This window comes from Halichoerus grypus, chromosome 7 (genome assembly GCF_964656455.1).
Source record: "Halichoerus grypus chromosome 7, mHalGry1.hap1.1, whole genome shotgun sequence".
Classification (NCBI taxonomy): Eukaryota; Metazoa; Chordata; class Mammalia; order Carnivora; family Phocidae; genus Halichoerus; species Halichoerus grypus.
The window spans coordinates 71,392,998-71,413,553 of NC_135718.1; the positions used below are offsets into that span (position 1 = coordinate 71,392,998).

The 20,556-nt window shown below is 46.5% G+C and overlaps 1 protein-coding gene across 3 annotated transcripts in view; it reads right to left on the minus strand.

The window, feature by feature from the left end:
- Positions 1-3,432: 3,432 nt before the first annotated feature.
- Positions 3,433-20,556, minus strand: part of TARBP1 (tRNA guanosine 2 -O-methyltransferase TARBP1) — an 85,087-nt gene continuing 67,963 nt past the window's right edge. For 2 of the 3 annotated variants that reach the window (XM_036108663.2, XM_036108665.2), the window contains 7 exons: positions 14,121-14,317; positions 10,346-10,427; positions 8,293-8,464; positions 4,965-5,156; positions 4,659-4,783; positions 4,110-4,246; positions 3,433-3,798 (listed from right to left, as the gene is read on the minus strand). In XM_036108663.2, the coding sequence (XP_035964556.2) occupies positions 3,630-3,798; positions 4,110-4,246; positions 4,659-4,783; positions 4,965-5,156; positions 8,293-8,464; positions 10,346-10,427; positions 14,121-14,317 (1,074 nt within the window). In that variant the 3' untranslated portion in view covers positions 3,433-3,629. Of the gene's footprint in view, positions 3,799-4,109; positions 4,247-4,658; positions 4,784-4,964; positions 5,157-8,292; positions 8,465-10,024; positions 10,120-10,345; positions 10,428-14,120; positions 14,318-20,556 lie in introns of those variants that run through there. The other variant, XR_004922374.2, reaches the window with a different exon arrangement.

Genomic DNA, 20,556 nt, shown 5'->3' on the forward strand with positions numbered 1-20,556 from the left:
AAAAATAAATCACCCAAGCTTCAAAAAAATTGGACAAATTGGGGCACCTGGGTGGCTCAGTGAGTTAAGCATCTGCCTTCGGCTCAGGTCATATCGGGGTCCTGGGATTGAGCTCCACGTCGGGATCCCTGCTCAGTGGGGAGTCTGCTTCTCCCTGCTCCCTGCCCCCTCTCATGCTTGCTCACTGTCTCTCAAAATCTTTTAAAAAAAAAAAAAAAGGACAAATTATATGAATAGGTATTGTCACATTTTTTATTATGTTAGTGACCATACAGTACATCATTAGTTTTTGACGTAGTGTTCCATGATTCATTGTTTGTGTATAACACCCAGTGCTCCATGCAATACGTGCCCTCCTTAATACCCATCACCGGGCTTGTCACATATCTATTCATAGTGTTGAATAATAACAAATACATTAGGAAAAGATGCTCCACATTAGTAATGTAAATTAAAACCAGGATGATCTATCACACTCCACCTATTAGAATAGCTTAATTCGGGATGCCTGGATGGCTCGGACAGTTAAGCATCTGCTTTCGGCTCAGGTCATGATCCCAGGGCCCTGAGATCAAGCCCCACATCGGGATCCCTGCTCAGCGAGTCTGTTTCTCCCTCTCCCTCCGCACCTGCTTGTGCTCGCTTGCTCCCCCTTTTCTCTCTCAAATAAATAAAATCTTTTACAAAAAACAGAATAGCCTAATTTAAAAAGCTGACAGTACCAAGTACTGATGGGGCTGCAGAGCAACAGAAACTCATATTTACTGCTGGTGAGAGTGCAAGAACAATAAAACCCCTTTGGAAAACAGTTTGGAATTTCTTATAAAGTTAAACTTATGCTTACCTTATGACCCAGCAATTCCACTCCAAGGTATTCCACCAAATGAACTGAAAACAAAACCTATGTTTATAGCAGCTTCACTTATAATTGCCAAAGACTGGAAACAACCCAGATTCCTACAACAGAGGAGGAAAAAACAGATCCATCTATACAATGGAGTACTACTCAGCAATAAGAAGGGAATGAACTGCAGCAACATGGATGAACCTTCTGTGCATTTTTCTATGTGTTAAGAAGCCAGACCCAAAAGGCGATGTACTATATGCTTCCATTTACAGGATTCTGGAAAAGGCAAAACTAGTACAGAAAACAGATCAGTGGTTGGGAACGGGGAAAGGGGTCAACTACGAAGGGGTCACGCCAAGGATTGAGATGGTCTTCTATGGCACTGTGGTGGTGTATTCGTGAGTATGCACTCATCAAAACCCAAAGAACTGTACACTCAAGAGTGACTTTGATTGTATGCACAATAAAATAAGGTCAACCAGGATTTTGGAGGGATTCCTGTTTAGAATGTAGGCTGTGATAAATGAACTCACTGGAAGGGGTGGATAAGAAAGGAGCTGACCTTTTAACTTCGAAAAATGGTTTCTGACAGGATCCTGTCAGGCTAAAGACAAAAAGAACTTACAAAAATTGCTAAATTTCACGGTTTAGCAGCTCTCAAAGTACACTAATGAGAAGCATGTTTAAGTCAGAAAAAGCAGTTAAAAATGACTGAGTGTCAGAATTAACCTTGTGGAGCTGACTGGTGCCTGAGGTCACCTTCACATCTAGACACTGTATTTGTGCACAGACAGGGTGTAGACACTAGATCCCCTAGCTCCGGCCACCGAGAGGGCCACCCATGCTCCTTGCAGAACTGTCCGATTCTAGAACTGGCATGGGGGAATATGAAAGCACCTGAAGAACTGTGTACTGCCAGAGAGTAAGGAAGTTCTAGAAGAAAAAAGAAATGGGAAAAAAAAAAAAATGGAAGAATGGGAGCAGGTCAAAAGGACATGAGCCAACCATCCACACTGATCTGAACAAATGAGTGAATCAGGGACTGGTGTTCCTTACAGAAGAATCCCAAGTCACAGATGGACAAGAAATGAGGGAAACACAGACTATCATCGTGAGAACACTGCAGCCAACACCCACTGACTGACGAGTACTAGACTGAGTGGGCAACACGCTCAACAGAAAGTTTATCAGCAGAGCCTCCAAGTATCTCTCCCACGATACTTATTAATCACCGTCATAGTTTTCACAGCTGCTCCCAGTCTCTGGTCCTCCTCCCTCCAAGAGGTGAAGCTTATTTTCTACCCTTGAGTGTAGGCTAGGCTTAGTGACCCGGCTTCTAACAGAGCACGGAAAGTGAAAAATAGCAACTTCACTGAAAAGAACGTGGCGAACGCTGCCTTCGACAGACAACCAGGGGAGTAGGGCACACTGAAATGTGATGACAAGGGCACATCAGCACTGAGGGGTCGTTCCGAAAACCCGAGACCTTAGTCTGACCACGAGAAAACACCAGACAAACCCAAATCATGAGATGTTTACACAATACCTACCCAGACAAACCCAAATCATGAGATATTTACACAATACCTACCCAATACCTACTCGAAAGTGTCAAAAGTCAGCAAAGACAAGGAAAGATGGAGACTCTGTCAGAGATCGCAAGAGACTGAGGACACCTGACCACCTAATGCAATGCAGCATCCTGGAAGAGAACAAGAAATCTCAGTAGAGGTCAGATTGGTAGTCGCAGTTTAGTGAATGGCACCGTTACCAATGTTAATTTCCTAGTTTTGCTAAGTGTCCACGGTTCTGTAAGATCCTACTACAGGGATCTGGGTGAAGGGCATAGGCAAACTGCACTATCTTTGCAACTCTTCTGCGAAACAAAAATTATTTTAATAAAGCCAAAGAAGAAAAAAATACATACTGGTAACAGATTCTGAAATTTAAATATTATTAAAAGGGACCCAGACATGACTGAAGTTTACTGCTGGATGGGGATAAATGGTCACCAGTAAATACTGAAGTAATCTCAATATCAAACAAAAACACCCTCAGAAGAACAGAAATAGTAAATCAGACTTCCTGGGCTCCATTCTCACCCTTGGTGATGATGTGCAGGAATAATTCACCGTCTTTGGGTTGATGTTGACATTTGTCAGAATATAGACTATCTCTAACCATTATCTGAACTCTCCGAGCAAAGGTAGTGTATGAAAATTTTCCAAAAACTTCATATGAATGATATGGCTTTAAGAGGAAATTAAAACCTATTATCCGAGCATCCTGAATTCTACAGGGAAGCTGGCTCAACAGCCTGTCAAGCAGGTTTCCTCCCTGGGAATAAGTAGATATAAAGCAGCAAACAGAGGCTAATGACTCCTCTCCATGCAGGACCTTTGCTTCCACCCCACTGTGCCTCCTGGAGACGTAAGGGTGTGGTGTTCACAGGTGACAACTGCTGGAATTCTGCCTTACTCCCATCGAAGTCCACATTTCTGACAATACTGGTTTCCAGGAAAGAAATTCTCTTCTTAAAATACCTTATTTCCACAATTGCTTAAAATATTCAAGAAACAGTGCAATTTAGCTAAAAATATTTATTCAAGGGGACAACATATAGTAATATATTTAAGGCACGTGAAAAAGTTTTGGCATTAAGTTGGCAAGAAAAAGAAATACAAATTATCCCGGTAAATTTCAGAATCGATTTCATTAGTACACATGGTTTTAAACAAGGTTTCAAGAGCACCGATAATTGATCTCAGATAAGGCACAAAGGTCATGACTCGGTGTCCCCATGCCTGAGCAGCTGCTGTCGGGTATATTCCCAAATGAGCAGAGCCCCACTCACGTGGACGTTAAGCGAGCGGATAATGCCCTGCTGAGGAATTTCCACACAAACATCCAATTGTTGGATCAGATTTGCTGGAATTCCCTCACGTTCATTTCTGATGAAGAAAAATGGAAGAAGAAAGGTTAGTTTTCTTGTAATACGCACACTTTTTTTCCTCAGAAATCCTGAATGTCACTGAAGAGTCAGATTAACAAAATAAAGTGAAGTCTGTGGCACCAGGGAAATAAACAAGTAACACAGGTTCACCTGATCATCCCAAACAGGTGAAATAATTCAAAAACTAGGGGTCTTTCCATAAACGTTACAAGTCAAAACTCCTGATGTGGGTGTAACATCAGGAGTTTCGGTGAACTGTAAAATTTCTGAAACCATTTTCTAGACTGAGACTCAAAGGGATCTTCTTACCCCAACAAGAGCAGAGATCTCTCCGGAAAGCTGTACTGGGTCAGGTCTATACTCTTGGCAGTCTGTTCCACACCAATGACGGTGTAACCTTCTGCTTTTTTCTGTTGCAGAAAATCGATGAGCTGAGGTGGTTTTACCTTAAAGTGAGTTTAAAAAGAGCAGAATAATAAATTATTCATTTACAGCCTTGGAGTAAAATCAGTTTCAGAAAAACTTTCATGAGACTAAGTCTTTTTATAAGGAAAAGGAAATATACTCTATTAAAAAAACAAAAAACAAAAAAACTCCCCCAACATCAAATATATTTATAAAAAGTATTCCTGAGTTGCAACAGGACATATTTTACAGAATAGAACTCTAAAAATACAATAATGTGAGATCATAAAAGCAACGGGGGAACAGAGGGGGGTGTTTTTTCCTTTGAGTATTATTTTAAGCTATTAAAGGCTGGACAACTATGAAGTACTGCAAGAGGACTGATACTAGAAGACAGAGGACTGCAGAAGATTTTGGCAAACCAGCGTTTTACTAATATTACTTTCCACCCACCTCCAATAACGGCAACCACTGCTCTGCTGAGACGCTGAGGCCCTGGAACTGCTTGTCTCTGATGCACTGCAGGCTGCCCACCACGAGCGCCGAGGCCCCGAACGCCTCGCAGGTCCGGCACAGCCCTGCACACGACGGGCCACGTTACCACTGGCAGTCCTCCGCCCAGCTCGCTATGGCCACACAGCCCCCCGCAGCTCCCCAGGAGGGTTAAGTGAGGAAAATGGGCACAATGGCACTGGACCGATGACAGATTTTCAGGATCAAAAGATTTTAAGCAAGCCCCCTGGAAAACTGTAATTTTACCTCCTAAGTTAGTTGGTTTATCAATGAGCGAGGCCACTACAATCAGTCTGCTAATTGACTTTCCAAGTTTGGCGACACGATCCTGAAATACTAGCTCCAGATCTAAATCTGGAGTGTTATTTTTCCAGGGGATAATCTTCTTCTGAACATCCATCCACTCTGACTGGCTAGCTGCTTCGCCCGAGTGAGAACCTGGGAAGGAAAAGGAAATAATCCCATACATAAAAATCTATTTACACAGACACACACACACACACGAGTTTTAAATGAGAGTTTAGAATGAGATTCATTAACTAAAGAACTTTACTTGGATTCAGACACAACTGCCATTTTCAACAGTCATTTTAAATTTTCAAATTGAACTCCAACAACCAATATACTGCAACATTTCATGAAATAGAAGATAGGGGTGCCTGGGTGGCGCAGTCGGTTAAGCATCTGCCTTCGGCTCAGGTCATGATCCTAGGGTCCTGGGATCGAGCCCCGCATCGGGCTCCCTGCTCAGCAGGGGGGCCTGCTTCTCCCTCTCCCTCTGCCTGCCGCTCTGCCTACTTGTGCCCTCTCTCTCTAATAAGAAAAAAAAAAAAAGAAGAAATAGAAGATGCACTTGTCTACATTTTAGCATATCCCAAACTGGGAAGCATCTTAGAATTCCATAGGGTATCCTAGTTTGGTATGATTTTAGCATTTTTTCTTAGAGGTCCATAAAATAATGGTGTATCTGACAAACAAGAGGGTATTCCTGAAAACAAATATACACAGTCTTTATCCTAAATTATTTTACAAGTACTTGGGGAAACTTTCCTAAAATGAAGGATATTATCTGAAGCAATTCTCTCTTAATGAACGTTAGTAACCTGTCTAATGCAGTGTTCTGAGCTGTAGCACAGGACTGAGACTGTCCTTCCAGGCTCTTCCTCAACTGCTCTACTCCAAACTGCTGACCGAGCCACCAAGGAGCACTTAGCTTACCAGGACAGAAGAGAGATGCAGATACCAGAACACGGTACTATAGTGAGAGTGTGTAATGTCTCGGGGAGGGAGGGACGGGCAGAGACAAAGACCCAGGAAGGCTCAGGGAGGAGTCTGCAAACAGCGAGTGGGGAAGGGCAGTGCAGACCGTAGACCAGGTGTGCACGTGCACAGGGTGTGGGAGGACAGTGGCCCGGGCAGCGGCAGAACTCCATTGTAGCTTACTACACCGTGTGCCATGGATGGAACATGATGGCTCAGACCATAAAAAGATCATGAAAGACTTGTATAGAATGATAAAGAACTTACTCTACAGATAGGAGCCATTAAAGGGTTTTAAGAAGAGGGTAAGAGTACTGGTTTTGTGTTTTAGGAAAAATCCCTCTTAAAAGTGAGGTGAGGATAAGTTGGGGCCTCTGCACCAGTCCCGGCAAAGACAGGAACAGTCTAAATTAAGACAAGAGCAGAAGCAGCCAGATCTGGAGGCAGAATCACGCTATTTGGTAACAGATGAATGCGGCACAGGAGAAAAGAATGACCGAGGGGCACCACTGACAGAAGGGGTTTATAGAGGAGGCAAGTGAGGGCAGCAAGGGAAATGCAATTTGAATATGTTGAGTTTAAAGAGTTTATGGTGTATCTAGGTGCAAATGTCCAGCAGGCTCAGGAAAGAGGCCAGGCAGAGACAAAGAGGAGAAGTTACGTTACACAAGTGGTGGTCTCAAGTTGGGGAAATTAAAAGTGTTCAGGGACAGCATGCAGAATGAGGAAACCAGGCCAATGAAAACATTCCGGGGATACTACCAGTGACGTCTTGGCATAAAGACTGCATTGCAATACCCCTCTCATTTCCACACACCAGACAAAACAGAGACCTCAGCCTTTTCCCCACCCTAGTGACACCCGGTTTCTCTGCTTCGCCCTGTGGCCCTCAACACAATACGTGGGGAGGACCCACATATGCTCTCCTCTCTCCTCCATCTCTGCTCAGCCTGCCCCAGCAGAGCTGTCCCCACCACACTGATGAAGTAGCTTTTGTCACCATCTTCTGCCCTCAGATCTCCGTTTGAGGTCCTCTGTTTTGGGAAAGCTCTTCCTCAGGATCTTTGCTCAACTGCTCGCACTTCACGTGGGTCTCTACTCAATGTCAGCTCCCGAGAAAGGTCTCTTTGATCCTCTGTCACTATCTCTACCCTGCTTTGTTTTCATGGTGCCTTTTATGTAGGAATGAACGCAAGCTGCCTGAGGGCAGGGACTTGGCCTTATGTCTAGACACAGGAGGCAATCGATAAATCTTGGTTGAAGGAATAAATAAATTTAAGGTGATTATGTCTTAAAATGTATTAGTGAACCATCTAGATGTTTGATAAAAAATACACCTTCCCAGAACTCTCCTCCAGACACACTGAATTAAAATCAAAGGGGGGGACCCAAGTATTTGTACTTTACACAAGTTGCCCAAGGGATTCTTGAAAACATTAAAATTGTAGAGAACTACAAATATACAGGACAAAGAGGGGAACTCCTAAAGAGGAGTGAGAAGAGTCAGGTGGAAGAGGAAAATGCGGATAGCAAGAAGCTAGCAAATTAATGCCTCATAAAGAGTAGGTATAAGAGAAGAGCGCCCACTTAGGCTTTATGAAGGAGACAAAGACCATTTATGATTTTCTGAAAGAATCTTCAGTGGTTCTGGGACAGGGAGAGCGTGAACGAGGACCAAAGGAGCGGCAGCAGTGAGGAGAATTGGGAGACCACTGCTACACGACCATTAACACTAGCTGTGGTTTCAAGGATGGGTGGGAGACTTGGTCCTTGGTTTTTCCAGGGGTCACTGGACTGTGCAGGAAAACAGGGAGGAGGTGAGCAATCGAAGGAACTGTGGGTCCTTCAGAAAGCCGAAGGGAAGCAGTGTCACAGAAGGTGGAGAAACAGGAGAAAGAAGGCCGGACAGATGAGTGAGGTCCAGCCAGACCCACAAAGAACGAGAATCAGGAGCTCTGCTTTATTCCTAAATGGGCCAAGAAATGAGATTTCATAATCTGACCCTTTTTAAAATCTGTACTTTTACAGAAATACATAATGGAAGAGCAGTAAATATTAACAATAATATTTCAAAGAAAAGGGTAATTACTAGCTTTATATAATAAAACAGATCAGGCTCTCCTTGGCTTTTTATAGCAAAGCCAAGCAATTAAAAATACCAAAGTTACAGCACTTTTCACGGTCTTTAAGTGGAGAAGGAGCAGACTTCACCACATCAGTGAAAAGTGGTGTGATCAACTCTCTGTTCTCAGTAACTGAAGCGAGTAAGGCTAACCAAGTCAACAAGCGGGAGAAAAAGAAAACATTTCTTTACCTACGTCCTGCTGAGCCCAGTCACCCGGTTTTAGTTCATAGAGGTGAGTTGGCGAAAGGTACCACTGAAATCCTGCATCTAAAGGAATGTCAGTGAATCTGGTAAATTTACCAATGGCAATCCATTCGTCTTCAACCAGGCCTGAAAGGCGTGGAAGGATGTAAAATATGGTCTGAAAAGAGAATGGTAAAATCTAAATTTTTTCCCCTTGAAAAGAACAAAGAAATACATGGAAACATGTTTACAGTACAACTTATTTACTATTATTGATGTATTCTCCCAAACTGTCACAATGACCATATTATCTATGTTCATTTACATCTGGTAGCAGCTGTCTATACGTATTTCCCATCTTCTCTAAGCCATCAGGGGATTAACTTAGGAAATGCTTGAGGGCAGGCAGACCTTCCACTTGGGTTTTTCTCACCATATGTAATAAACCACTGTGCTCTCGATAAAAGCAAAAAGTGTTTTAGGATTAATCAATATCAATGTTGGGCAACATTTAGCTCAGGGCTATTTGTTGATAACCGAACAGCTCCATAAGCGATCGAGTTCAAGCTCTTTTGATGCCAAACCTTTCCTCTTGCTACCATTAGACAAATTTGGAATCTGAACTTTGTCTTGACTGTATATTAGCTGTGATGTCAGACAGACCACTTAGCCTCTCTTGGCCTCAACCTCCCCATTTGTAAAACGAGGATAAAATCAGGTTAAAATAGCCCATCAAGGTTGAGTAAACAGAGTATGACAGCCCGGGGCACGGTAATTGCTCAGTCATCACGTAAGCAATCCTCCTGGCCTTTTCTTACCTACTAAACGGAACAGAACCAGAAAGTAAGTCATCAAAGGTGAAAAGGTGCATACAAAACAGAAGCACAAGTAAGAGGCAATCTAAAAATGAAACCGTAAACGTGTGACGATGCACACATCTTCACAATGGTTTTTGGAATGACGAATGGCTTTCTGCACGCTGGCCCACATGACAACTGCCACGCAATGCTGACTGAGTAGGAACCGAGCTCAGTCCGAGTGCAGGACGAGGCAGAGTTCTCGCGAGCCATCATGTTACTTCCACAGGCAGCGACGGCTCGGATCGTTAACAGAGGAGAAAATACACAGAAGGGGGGACAGTGAGGCGTCGGGGACAGAGATGAAGAGGGAAGGAGGGACTTACTCCTGCTGGAGAACGTAACAGAAAGGGCTGACTTAGCACTAGAGGCCCTACTACGAGTCCTTCAGAAAGGCGCCAAACAAAGCATTCTGGGCGCTGAAGAACACAGAACAGAGCATGTTAAAATAACCGAAAAATCCTGCATTTTGCAATGAAGTCCACAGCTGCCCAACAAAGGGCATAATATTCTGTAGTGAATATCTCACAATATACAGATTGATTTTCTTTTTACCGCATATGCACAGCAGCTACAGTTCCTGTGGAAAAGTCCTAGGTCACATGTTTTAAATTCAAATGTAGAACATTCTATTTATAGTTGAAAGAGAAAGTGATACAATTCATACAAATCTTAATAATTTGTATATTAATTCACATGCTAATTGTAATAAACATGTTTATGGTTCTTAAAATTACACGAACACACTGGGCTACGAGGAGGTGGTGTATCACGCGCTACACAATTCTCGTCACCCAGAACCGAAACACGGCAAGTTTAACAAAAGAACAGATCTTTCTGCTCTTTCATTAACAATGGGCTTCATTACAACAAAATCTCACCTGCACAAATGTTCTCACTCATTTCCTTTTAATGTCTGAACAGATTTCTGTTTAGAGTTAAATATTCCCCCTTCCAGAGTTTACAAGCCTCCTGCCTGAGGAACAGAAAGTGACAATGACTAGCCAATTTTCACCGCTTACGAGTGAAATGCAAGTCATCTGCATGAAGTAACAAAATTAAACTTAGAACTTTACAACGTGAAGGTGATGTTGTAAGGGGGAAAAATTCACCTAATTATAACCCTCCAAGAACTGTGGCAGAAAGGAGGTGCAGGGATTAAAAACACAGTAAAGAATTTACAAATGACACTCTCTGCTCACCTCCAGACAATAATCCTGCACTGGGTGAAATGCTGCAAAAAAGAAATGCTCCTGGATGCGTTGCCAATTCTTCTTGGCGTTCCTAAGGATGAAAAACACGGTATGAGGTACAGACAAGTGAGACAACTCTGGTGGTGGTGGTGGTGGGGGGATCAATTGGATAATCAGAAAGAGGTCTTGCAGAGTTTAGAATGAAAGGGAAATTTTGTGAATTTTATCTGGAGATTTATACACCCCTCCCTCATCATCAACATCAACATGCTTTAAAAACACTGAGTTTGACATTTTGAAATGAAAGTCAAAGACAAAGAAATAACTGTTTCAGAGCCTTACAACAAACAGCGACTCAACAAGAAGCGAACCCTCCGGCAGATGGTGCAGAGGCCCGCGCTCCGTCAGAGGTGATGGGGAGCGGACGTGGCCGTCCACTGGTACCGACAGGGAAACCACACGCACAGCCTGCCAGACGAACGGCTTACGTGCTTGGGGAAAAAGAATTCTAAAAGGGAACTATGAAAAAAAAAATGAAAAAAAATAAATAAACAAATAAAAGGGAACTACATAAGAAATCTGGGTTGGAGTCTTCAAGTCTCCGTCCTGCAGTAAACACCTTTTCTACTCTGAAGATCCATAACACACTGCCCAACTGGACCAGCATTCCTGAACCAAACAAATGTAATACGAGCAGGCTGTAAAGTCTTAACACATCTGCCAAGTTGTAAAACACAAAGGGGGTAGGGATAAAAATTACAGAACACGACAGGCAGGTTTCAGTTTAAATTCATGATCAACAGCCCAAAAGTAAAGTAGCAATTTCGAGGCATTTTCCTGCAAGAAGGTTCTCGTGTGATGGCTCGCCGACCCCCAGCGCCCCCAGCCCCTCTGCGCGCCTGACGGCCGAGCCTCCGCAGCACTGGGGGGAGAGAAGAGAGCATTCACCTCCTGCGCCTCCTACCACCTGCCCTCTCGTCCCTTCCCGCAGGGCTCCAGATCCCACTCGCTCAACTGTCCCCTCATTGCTACTAAGCCTGTTCAAAGGGCTGTCTGTCTGATTGGACAAAGGAAGCAGCGTACCACAGAGCCTTCGGTCGGCACAGGAGAGAGAGCTGGGGGCAATGGGCGGCATGGGAAGAAAAGCCACTCACGAGAGAAACCCCTCTGGGGGAGGAAGGGCAGGGACGGGGGAAGGAGATGGTCTGGCCGTGACCTGACACCCTTCAGCGCTGTTCAACTTCCTAACCGTGAACCCTTATTTAAAACAACTAATGTGACCGAAAATAAAAGAAAAGCCCTCCTCAATGCACATTGCTGCTACATTTCACAGAGGAGGTTTTGGAGGGAATTAACTTGGCTGTGTTTTACCTTCTTCCTCGTCCTTTTTAAATTTAAGATATGAAGTATTTCAAATACTCAAGTAAAGAAACGAATGGACAGCAATGAGCCTATGCCCGGATTGAACAGATAACATATTGTCCCAACCACTCCTAACCCACGTTAATTTGGTGTCCGCCCCACCAACGAGGCTGCTGACACAGCTCTCGCTTAAATCCAGTGGGCGCGTTTTTAGGCTCTCGTTTCACTTACTTCAAACCCGTCCGTTTCTCCGCACCCCACTCATCTAACACACCATTTCCTCCCATTTTCTATGGCCTGCTTCTGATCTGCTCTTCCTACTTTGAAAAATGGCAAACGCAAACCAGTAGAGGTCATGCTCAAGTTTAACCAATCTGCTCACCAGGAACCCGACTGGCCTGGCCTCCGCTCTGTCCTGCCCGCACTCACCGCTCTCGAGCCGGACCAGCCCCGTTCAGCCGCACAGCCCGCCTCGGTGCTGCCCGGAAATCACTGTCCCCCACTCCTCGTCTGCCTACTTCCTACCCATCCTTTACAGGGCAACTCACATGTTATGTTACTTAGAAAAGAGTGTGCACTTTCTCATCACAATCTTTACTTTTCCACTGGAGGACCTATCACGATTTAAGTTATTTTCTTTGTGTGACTGTTCACTTGCTGTCCCATCCACCTGGCTGGGAGCCACACGAGGCTGGAGCATCTACCTGGCCTGCTGCCGATGCCCTAGAACTCAGCCTGCACAAAACGACTCTGCTGTGTATTCGAAAAGCAGGGATGGTCTAATGCCCACGGTCCTTTATTTTTACTGGTTATGTCTCCTACCCGGTACCAGGATTTTAAAAGGAGTAAGGTATTTTGTAAAAGGGTGTTTTACTGCTTAATAAAAAAGGAGCTGAACCAACTGTTTTTAGAAATCAAAACACAGCTACCCAGGAACTTTGAATAGGATCAACCACCAACCAAAACACTGCAACACCAAACAATAAATCATGATTTCTTCACAGAGCAAACTATAAACTGACAAATGCCTATTCGTATGTAAAATTTATTTAGTTCCCTCACACTTCCTTCCACTGAGGGACTGCAGTGTGTACACACCCACCCACCAAGCAGAAACGGGACATTCAGGATTGCCTGAAAAGATCAGGAATTCTAGCTGCTGGAACATACCCAGAAAGGTGGGGGTTGTAGGCACTGCTAAGGTGAACAACTCATTTTAATGACTAGTCTTAGTTGGGACCAGAACTTGAGGCGGCCGTCTATACACCCAACCGTGTACAACGTATCAGAGGCGTCTAGCTCCTTCCTTTGCACTTTGTCCCTCACCTGTAACCTGTCCTATGTCCCCACCTCTCTTCTCCGGTTTCCTCTGGTAGCCCATGTAATTATATTTTAGTATTTATATTACATTTGCTGAATTGAGGATCTTCCTCCTGAACTGCCAAAACCTCCTTTGCCCAATCACCTAAATGCTCTTTTCAACCAGTGGGTCGAGAGTAAAAGCACGCAGAAGAGCTAGAAGGCAGCTTATGGCCACGGAAGTCTTCCGTCCTGGCCCCACAGGGAGCTTCGCGATGACTCACAGTCTCAGTTACACCACCTGTTACCTTGATGGTCAAGCAAAGACCCCCTGTATGTTACTGGTTTTCCAAACACTATTTCAAATTCTTAACATGCTGCTTCCAACCTTTATCTGTTTATAAAAATTTGTGAGTGCTTTTGAGCGTCTGAAAGAAACCTTTTATACTGATTGATAGTGCCTGGGTCTCTGAAAATTATAAAAATCTGGGCATTCCAGGATAGTGATCATCAATGATAATAATAGAAGAGTAAAACAACAACAACACTCCCTGACAGCCGGGGAAATCAGTTCAGATTACCAGGAGACACTAGGAGACCCCTGCCTGCCCTTGTGTGGTGGGAGCAGGGCCTGTAGAGAATGCGGAGCCGTGCAGCCCTCCCCTGCTCCGTCCACAGCACAGCATCGTATCTGCTTGATATCGAGCATCTGTGCAGGATTTTGTCTGGGAAATAAAGACAGTCTCTAAGAAAAGGAAAAGAAAAAAGCTTCCATCTTCACTTAGTACAACTGAGGGGTTGAGAGCATGTCTAAAGCCAGATCATTCTGCTTCCCAGCACTTCTTTGACAACAGAGCACGGTAACAGTCAGCAATACTAAAGACAGATATCTAAAGGTGTGTAAAGGATTATTTATAAAACAAAGGACCAAGGATAAGAAAGCAAAGAAAGGTTGAGACGGAGCTGACCACAATTAGAACCGTAACGAAATCACGCTCCGCCTCATCCGAGCTCTGCTCTCTGAGCACGACGGAATAATGAGAAGCTCACAAGGCCAAGGGACCTCTTCGTCCCCTCTGTGTGCTCTGCTGGAAGGAAAGTGAAGGGTACGAGCTTTGCTTACCCTGTTCCAGGCATGTTTTCCACCTGGTTGAGACTGGATTCAATAACAGAAGTCAAAGCATCAAATTCTTCAATGTGCAGGGTCTTACACATGCTCCAGATCTTCTTAAGAGCGACTAAGGCATACAGTCGGATACTGAAGTTGTGATTGAAGCACCACTGCAGCACGATAATAAGGGCTTGCTTCAGAATTGGTTTCTGGAAAGAAAGGGGGAAAGTTCTTCACATGTACACGTGGAGCGTTCCACCTCTGGTTGTGTGATCACCAAGTGGACAGAAGGTAAAAATGCTGCGCAGTCCAGCTCTCACTGGTTCTGCGGGGCAGGGCTCCTCCTTCCTTCTCAGACACATTAGCTGCGCTGGCATTAGCGATTTCCTCAAGGAAGAAAGATGCCCCCAGCTCTTTTGTTTCCATTTACGAGGCGGCCGCAGTCCATGTCCCCCACACCGCAGCACCCGGGCTACCGTGGATGGAGCGCCTTGACGTTAGCCGCCACGCACCCACAATGTGCTAACAGCAGCCCCCTGGGCTGGAAACGTCAGAAAGGTTCTCTAAACCCCCCTCTGCTGCACTTCCAAGTGCTTCTAAAGCCAGGGGCCTCCTATGGTGCTGTTTTCCTCCCTGTCTTTGTGAACAACGGTTTCCCTCATGATGCTCTTGGACCCGCAGAGTGCTGAGGGGTGGCAGGAAAATTAAAAAGTGGGGAGAAAAATAATAAACGTTTAAACTTCCCTGAAGTCTTTTCTTGTGAATTCAGACTGTTCCATCTTCACAGCCTGATTTCAGGCAGCGACAGTCCCTGACTTCCCAAACCACGGAGTTCCACAGACCACAAAAGGCGAAGGAAGTGACCCAGATTAATGCGGAAACTAGATGGACGGAAACTTTTAATAGGATATCAGGAGCTACCTCGATGCTCGTACCAAATGGCTCATCTGTAAATGTTCGCGGGGCTGCACCTAGCTGAGTCCTATGGTTTCTACTAAGAACAACCATGCTCATGAAAGACTTTACCAACTCACTGCATGGTTAACAGCGCATTTCAATCTCCCAAAGCTTCTTTGAGAAGCACAAAATACAGATGTATATGATCCTCTTTATTCCAGTGCTTTGTTCAAAATACGGGCAACATTTATCAAAGGTCGCTGTACTGTCAGCATCACAAGGACACCAGGGGGAGGACACGTGAATAATATACACACATAACTGTAATATACATCTGACCATCCCCGCACGAGGAGCAACTTCAACAAACACCCTGCGTATGCGGAGCAAGGTCAAGGGCAGGAACTAGTCAGACGGGGCCCAGCAAAAAGGCTACGTGGAGGAAGAACAATTTTTAAGAAGAGGGGCAAGAAAGGCTTGCCATACCAGATGCAGATCTGAGAAAACCAGGAAATGCAGCACAGAGAATATGATGTATTTGGCTAGAAGGAAGATAGAAATGTCAGGGGTGGCGAAGGAAAGTGGCAACTTCTGAATGATACACAGTTAAGTATTTACTTGTATTTAGAAGTTGAGGGCGCCTGGTGGCTCAGTTGGTTAAGTGACTGCCTTCAGCTTGGGTCATGATCCCGGAGTCCTGGGATCGAGTCCCACATCGGGCTCCCGGCTCAGCGGGGAGCCTGCTTCTCCCTCTGACCCTCTCCCCTCTCATGCTGTTTCTCTCGCTCTCTCTCTTTCTCTCTCTCTCAAATAAATAAATAAAATCTTTGAAAAAAAAAAAAAGAGGCTGAAACCAAGACAAGGCATCCAGGACATCTGAAACACCATGAGAAGAGAATTTAAAAATTAAAAAAACAGGGGGTAAAGGGAATGTTAATTATTAATTACTATTTTATAGCCCTTTACAATGTTAAGAGGCACACATGTGAGAGTACCTAAACATAAATACTACCTACAGGGTTAGTTATGGACCACAAGTGCCGTGTATGTTGTTTATAATATGTGCAGCTTCATAAGTGGGTTTTACTGTCCACGAGCTATGGGTCAGAGGACCGATGTGAAAATGAGGCAAACCAGACAATGTCAGTAAAGGGACGGCCGTCCCAAACATGACGTGTCTAAAACCGAACTCCTGATTTCTCCCACAACCCACGGTGGGGTGGGGGTGGGGGGTTGTCCCATTCCCAACCCTCCTCCTGCACTTATTCCATGCCAGTCACCGACTTCCAGGCAGGATGAGACCACTCACCTGCTATCCCTTAGCCTCAAAAGTCCCCTGGACCCGCGTGTGGCTCGCTCACTCACTACTTTCAGGTACGTGTTCAGGATCACCTCCTTGGGAAGGTTTCCCCTGAACCCACCTCCTGAAATAGCCGTCCTGCCCCAGATACCCCATCCCTACCCCTTGTTCTGAATTTTCTTCAAACTCTGTATCACCACCTGGGATGCCTGGGTGGCTCAGTTGGTTAAGCGACTGCCTTCGGCTCAGGTCATGGTCCCAGGGTCCTGGGATTGAGTCCCGCATCGGGCTCCCTGCTCAGTGGGAAGCCTGCTTCTCCCTCTGCCACTCCCCCTGCTTGTGCTCTTTAATAAATAAAGTCTTAAAAACCTGTATCACCACCTGACAGTATAACGTCTATTTATCACCTCTTCCTGCACCAGAATGACAGTAGAGACAGTTTTGTTCACTGCAGAATTCCTAGGACCAGGACAAGCCACCAGGACACATGAAAGGCACAGGACAAATACTGCAGGGAGGAGGAGGGATGACTGCTCAAAGCACCCCTCCAACGGGGCCTGTGGCCAGTTACCTACACTACACCCCCATCCCCGAGGTCAGAGTCTTCTCCCCAAGGAACAGGCGCTTCCTCTCCTCTGAGCGGCTCACACTGCTCTCCCCGCCCTTCTAAACCTTTGCACGGGGGCTTCAGAGCCCTCCTCCCAGGATGGTCTCCAACCCCTCACTAACCTTTCTCTCCCACCCCTCCTAAGTCACAAGAGGGTCTGCACCCATGCCAATCCTCAGCGTGACATCCGGGTCATCGCTTCCCGGCCATCAGAGACACAGCCATGGGGAACAGGTTTGCCAGAGTCCACCCCTTGTCACAGAACCTGTAACTATTCTTCTTTCTAAAACCTTAAAAGCAGGTATGCCAACTTTTTTTTTTTTTTTAAGTTATTTATTTGATTTAAAGAGGAGTGGGGAGGGGCAGAGAAAGAGAATCTCAAGCAGCCTCCCCGCTGGGCATGGAGCCTGACACAGGGCTTGATCTCACAACCCTGAGATTGTGACCTGAGCCAAAATCAAGAGTCGGACGCTCAAACGACTGAGTCACCCAGGCACCCCCAGGTATTCCAACTTCTGACCCCCAAGCCCCTAGCCTCAGTCCATCTCCTACCCCACCCGTTTCCCTCCTGTACTCCTCATGGAGCTCGTCCCAGTCACACGCTCCTTGCTGCTGGATACTGTGGAGAAAGCCCCTGCCTTTCCTGACCTTTGCAGGCACCACGCCGTCTCGGTCTTTCTCTCCTTGAAAACAGTTCTTCCTATGACCTTTAGCACACCCCATTCTTAAGGCTGCCCGCCTCGCTCTCCCACATTCCTTCTCAATCTCCTCTCCTGTCCCTTAAATGCCGGCGCTGCTCTGGGCTCTGTCCCCGGCTTCCCTGTTTTGTCAGGTGGCACGTGCCCCCTGCGCTCGCTCCCACGGCTTCAGTCCAGTCAGGGCTCCCAAGCTTGCGAGCCACAGCACAGCTACGTTGCTTCTCTCAACTGAGATGTTCCTGCGTTTGCTGCGAGATGTTCCTCGCACGCAGCTGCAGGAAATCACACAGAGGTCCCCTGTGCCCGGCGTGCTTTGTCCAGTGTCCCCTCCTGCTAACGTTCGGCAGATCACCCCACAGCATCTAACTGGGACACGGTCACTGACACAATCCACTGATGCAATCTGGATTTCCCCAGTGCTCCTTGTTCTCAGTTGTGCATGAGGTGCGTTTGCTTATAGGTCGAGACCATTTTGTCACATGTGTGGGTTCACAGAGCCAGCATCGCTGTCAGGAAACTGAACAGTTCCAACGCCCAAGGATGCCCCCTGCTGTCCTTTTATAACCACCCCCTCTCCTTCTCACACTCCTCTCCCCACAGCCACTCTGTATACAACTGGCAGTGTTGTGAAAAGTATGTGAACCTTAACCTGTTAGAGGTTAGCTGCGGACATGGAATCTGGTGGCTAGCCCGACAGAAATGGATCTTTATCGCAGAATCACCGGAAGCACTGAAGACAGGGGCTCTCGGCTCGCAGCTGAGCAACCAGGAGCTACACTGCGGAGCCAGGCGACCACCACTCTCCTCCCTGACCGGGAAGCCGCGGCGACTCGCACAAGCAGAGCCACAAGCTGTGCTCACCGAGCCAGGACCCTAGCCCCCAGCTGACACCATCCCAGGGGAAACAAAGGCCCCCACGACTCAGCTTATCAGCAGAGGCCCACTTCTGCTTCCAAATCCTGTGCAAGTGCGGACGACCCGAACCCCTGGCTACACGATGTTTTCAAAATAGAGGTTTTTGTGTCCCGGGCTCAGCAGAAAGAAGGTGTGCCGAACCCCGAATCTTCAGCAGGGGCACCAGAGCACCCCGGTTCATCCGCAGCCCCTCCACACCCCCCGAGCTACACTGACGGCAGCACCCAGTGATCCTGCACGCCTGCCCCTTGAGGTATCGGAGTCGTGGTCCCTAAACCGATGACCACGTCCAAGTCGTATTTCCTAGTTGGACCTCTTCCTGAGCCCCAGAGCCCTACATGCACCTGCTGCCTCCCATGCCCCTAGGGCTCCCCACGGGTGACAACCCGCAATTCCATCCACTCATCACCATCCCCTCGGTCTGTTTTTCGCGCTGCTTTCCCGCTCCGGTGAAAGGTACCACCGACCCTGGCGGCCCAGGTCACTTCCCTGCTTCCCGCCTTCTCGCCACCAAAGCCATCCACTGAGCCCTGGCGTTCCTTGCTAGCACATACCTGTCACATCCATCCATCCGTCACCTCCACGCCATGTCCCAGCACAGCTCATGTGACAGCACGAAGATCACTACAGTAGCTTCCCAGCGGTTTCCAGATTCGTCCCCATGACTAAACCAATCCTACACACCACACTCACAACACACAAGTCTGATCACGTCACCCTTCTGCTTAAAATTCAGCAGCATCTCCTCAACGCCCTCTGCATAAAGTCTAAACTCCTCACACACAGAGCATTTACGGTATGTCCATACCATGGTGGAGCTACTTGTCCAAGTTCACACACCAAGGAGGAGGTAGTGGTGATGCCAGGTCTCCTTGACTCACGTACTGTGCTAATAACCTCCTTGACCTGCTTTACAAAGGCCCTTCTGTGCTGGGCCCTGCCTGCTCTGCAGCCTCCCACCAGAGTCTCCAGCGTCTTCCCGACCTTGACCATGCCCCGCTTCCTTGCACTAGCCCGCTCCCCTGCCCTGTCCCGCAGGTCTCTGTGTTGAACCCGAAATCCTCCCTGTGGGCCGACATTTGGAGGTCTCGTGGGTGCCCCCACAGCCTTCTGCACTTCCCCCACCACGTGCTCCCAGAGCTGTGTCTTGCTTCCCTATCTCCACAGTCCAGGGCATTGCTCTGTTACAGGAAGCACTAAGACCGATTCTGAATGAAACAGAAGCCTTGATCCCCAAATCTGACAGGCACAAGGACAGACTAAGGACAATTCTGAGAGGCGAGAACGTAACTTCTGTGTTGTTTAATCCTTACAAAGATACCGCGAGGTAGGTAGTACTACGTCCAGTTTACATCAAAGGAAAACCAGAGGAATCAAGTCCAAACACCTAGCTTCCCCTTCAAATTTCTCGCCGCTCTCCTATAACCTTAATCCTCATTCCATGCTTTACTTGGACTTCCTTAGTCTTTACTAATGTCCTTGCCCTGTTCCTAATCCATCCAGGACACTTGACCTCTAGTTGTCGTGTCCCCTTACTTTCCTCTTGGCTTTGCTTGTTTTTGATGACCTTGTCAGTTTTGAGGAGCAGTGGTCAGGTTGGCTGGGATACGGGTGATGTTCTTCTCATGCCTAGACTGGGGTTATGGTGTTGGGGAGGGAGACCACAGAGGCTATATCCGTCACATCCTACCAAGGGCACGGACTATGGTATGAATTACCGCTGTCACGGGCGTCCCCTTCCATACTCTGCTCTGTGGAAGGACATCGCTAGGGCAGCCCACACTGGGCTGGGTGGTTATGCACCCACCCTCCTTGAGGCCAGAGTGACCACATAAATTATTTGGAATTCTGCACAGGTTTGTTGTCTTTCCCATTTGTTTATTCAATCATTCACTTATATCAGTAGAAACTTGTGAATATTTATTTTATTGGGTTGTAATCCAGCGTTACTGTATTGTGTTGCTTGTTTCAGCTTTCGCCACTAGGAGGTCTCTCGGCCCCTGTGCCTCTCTGCAGATCCGCCCCACGTCC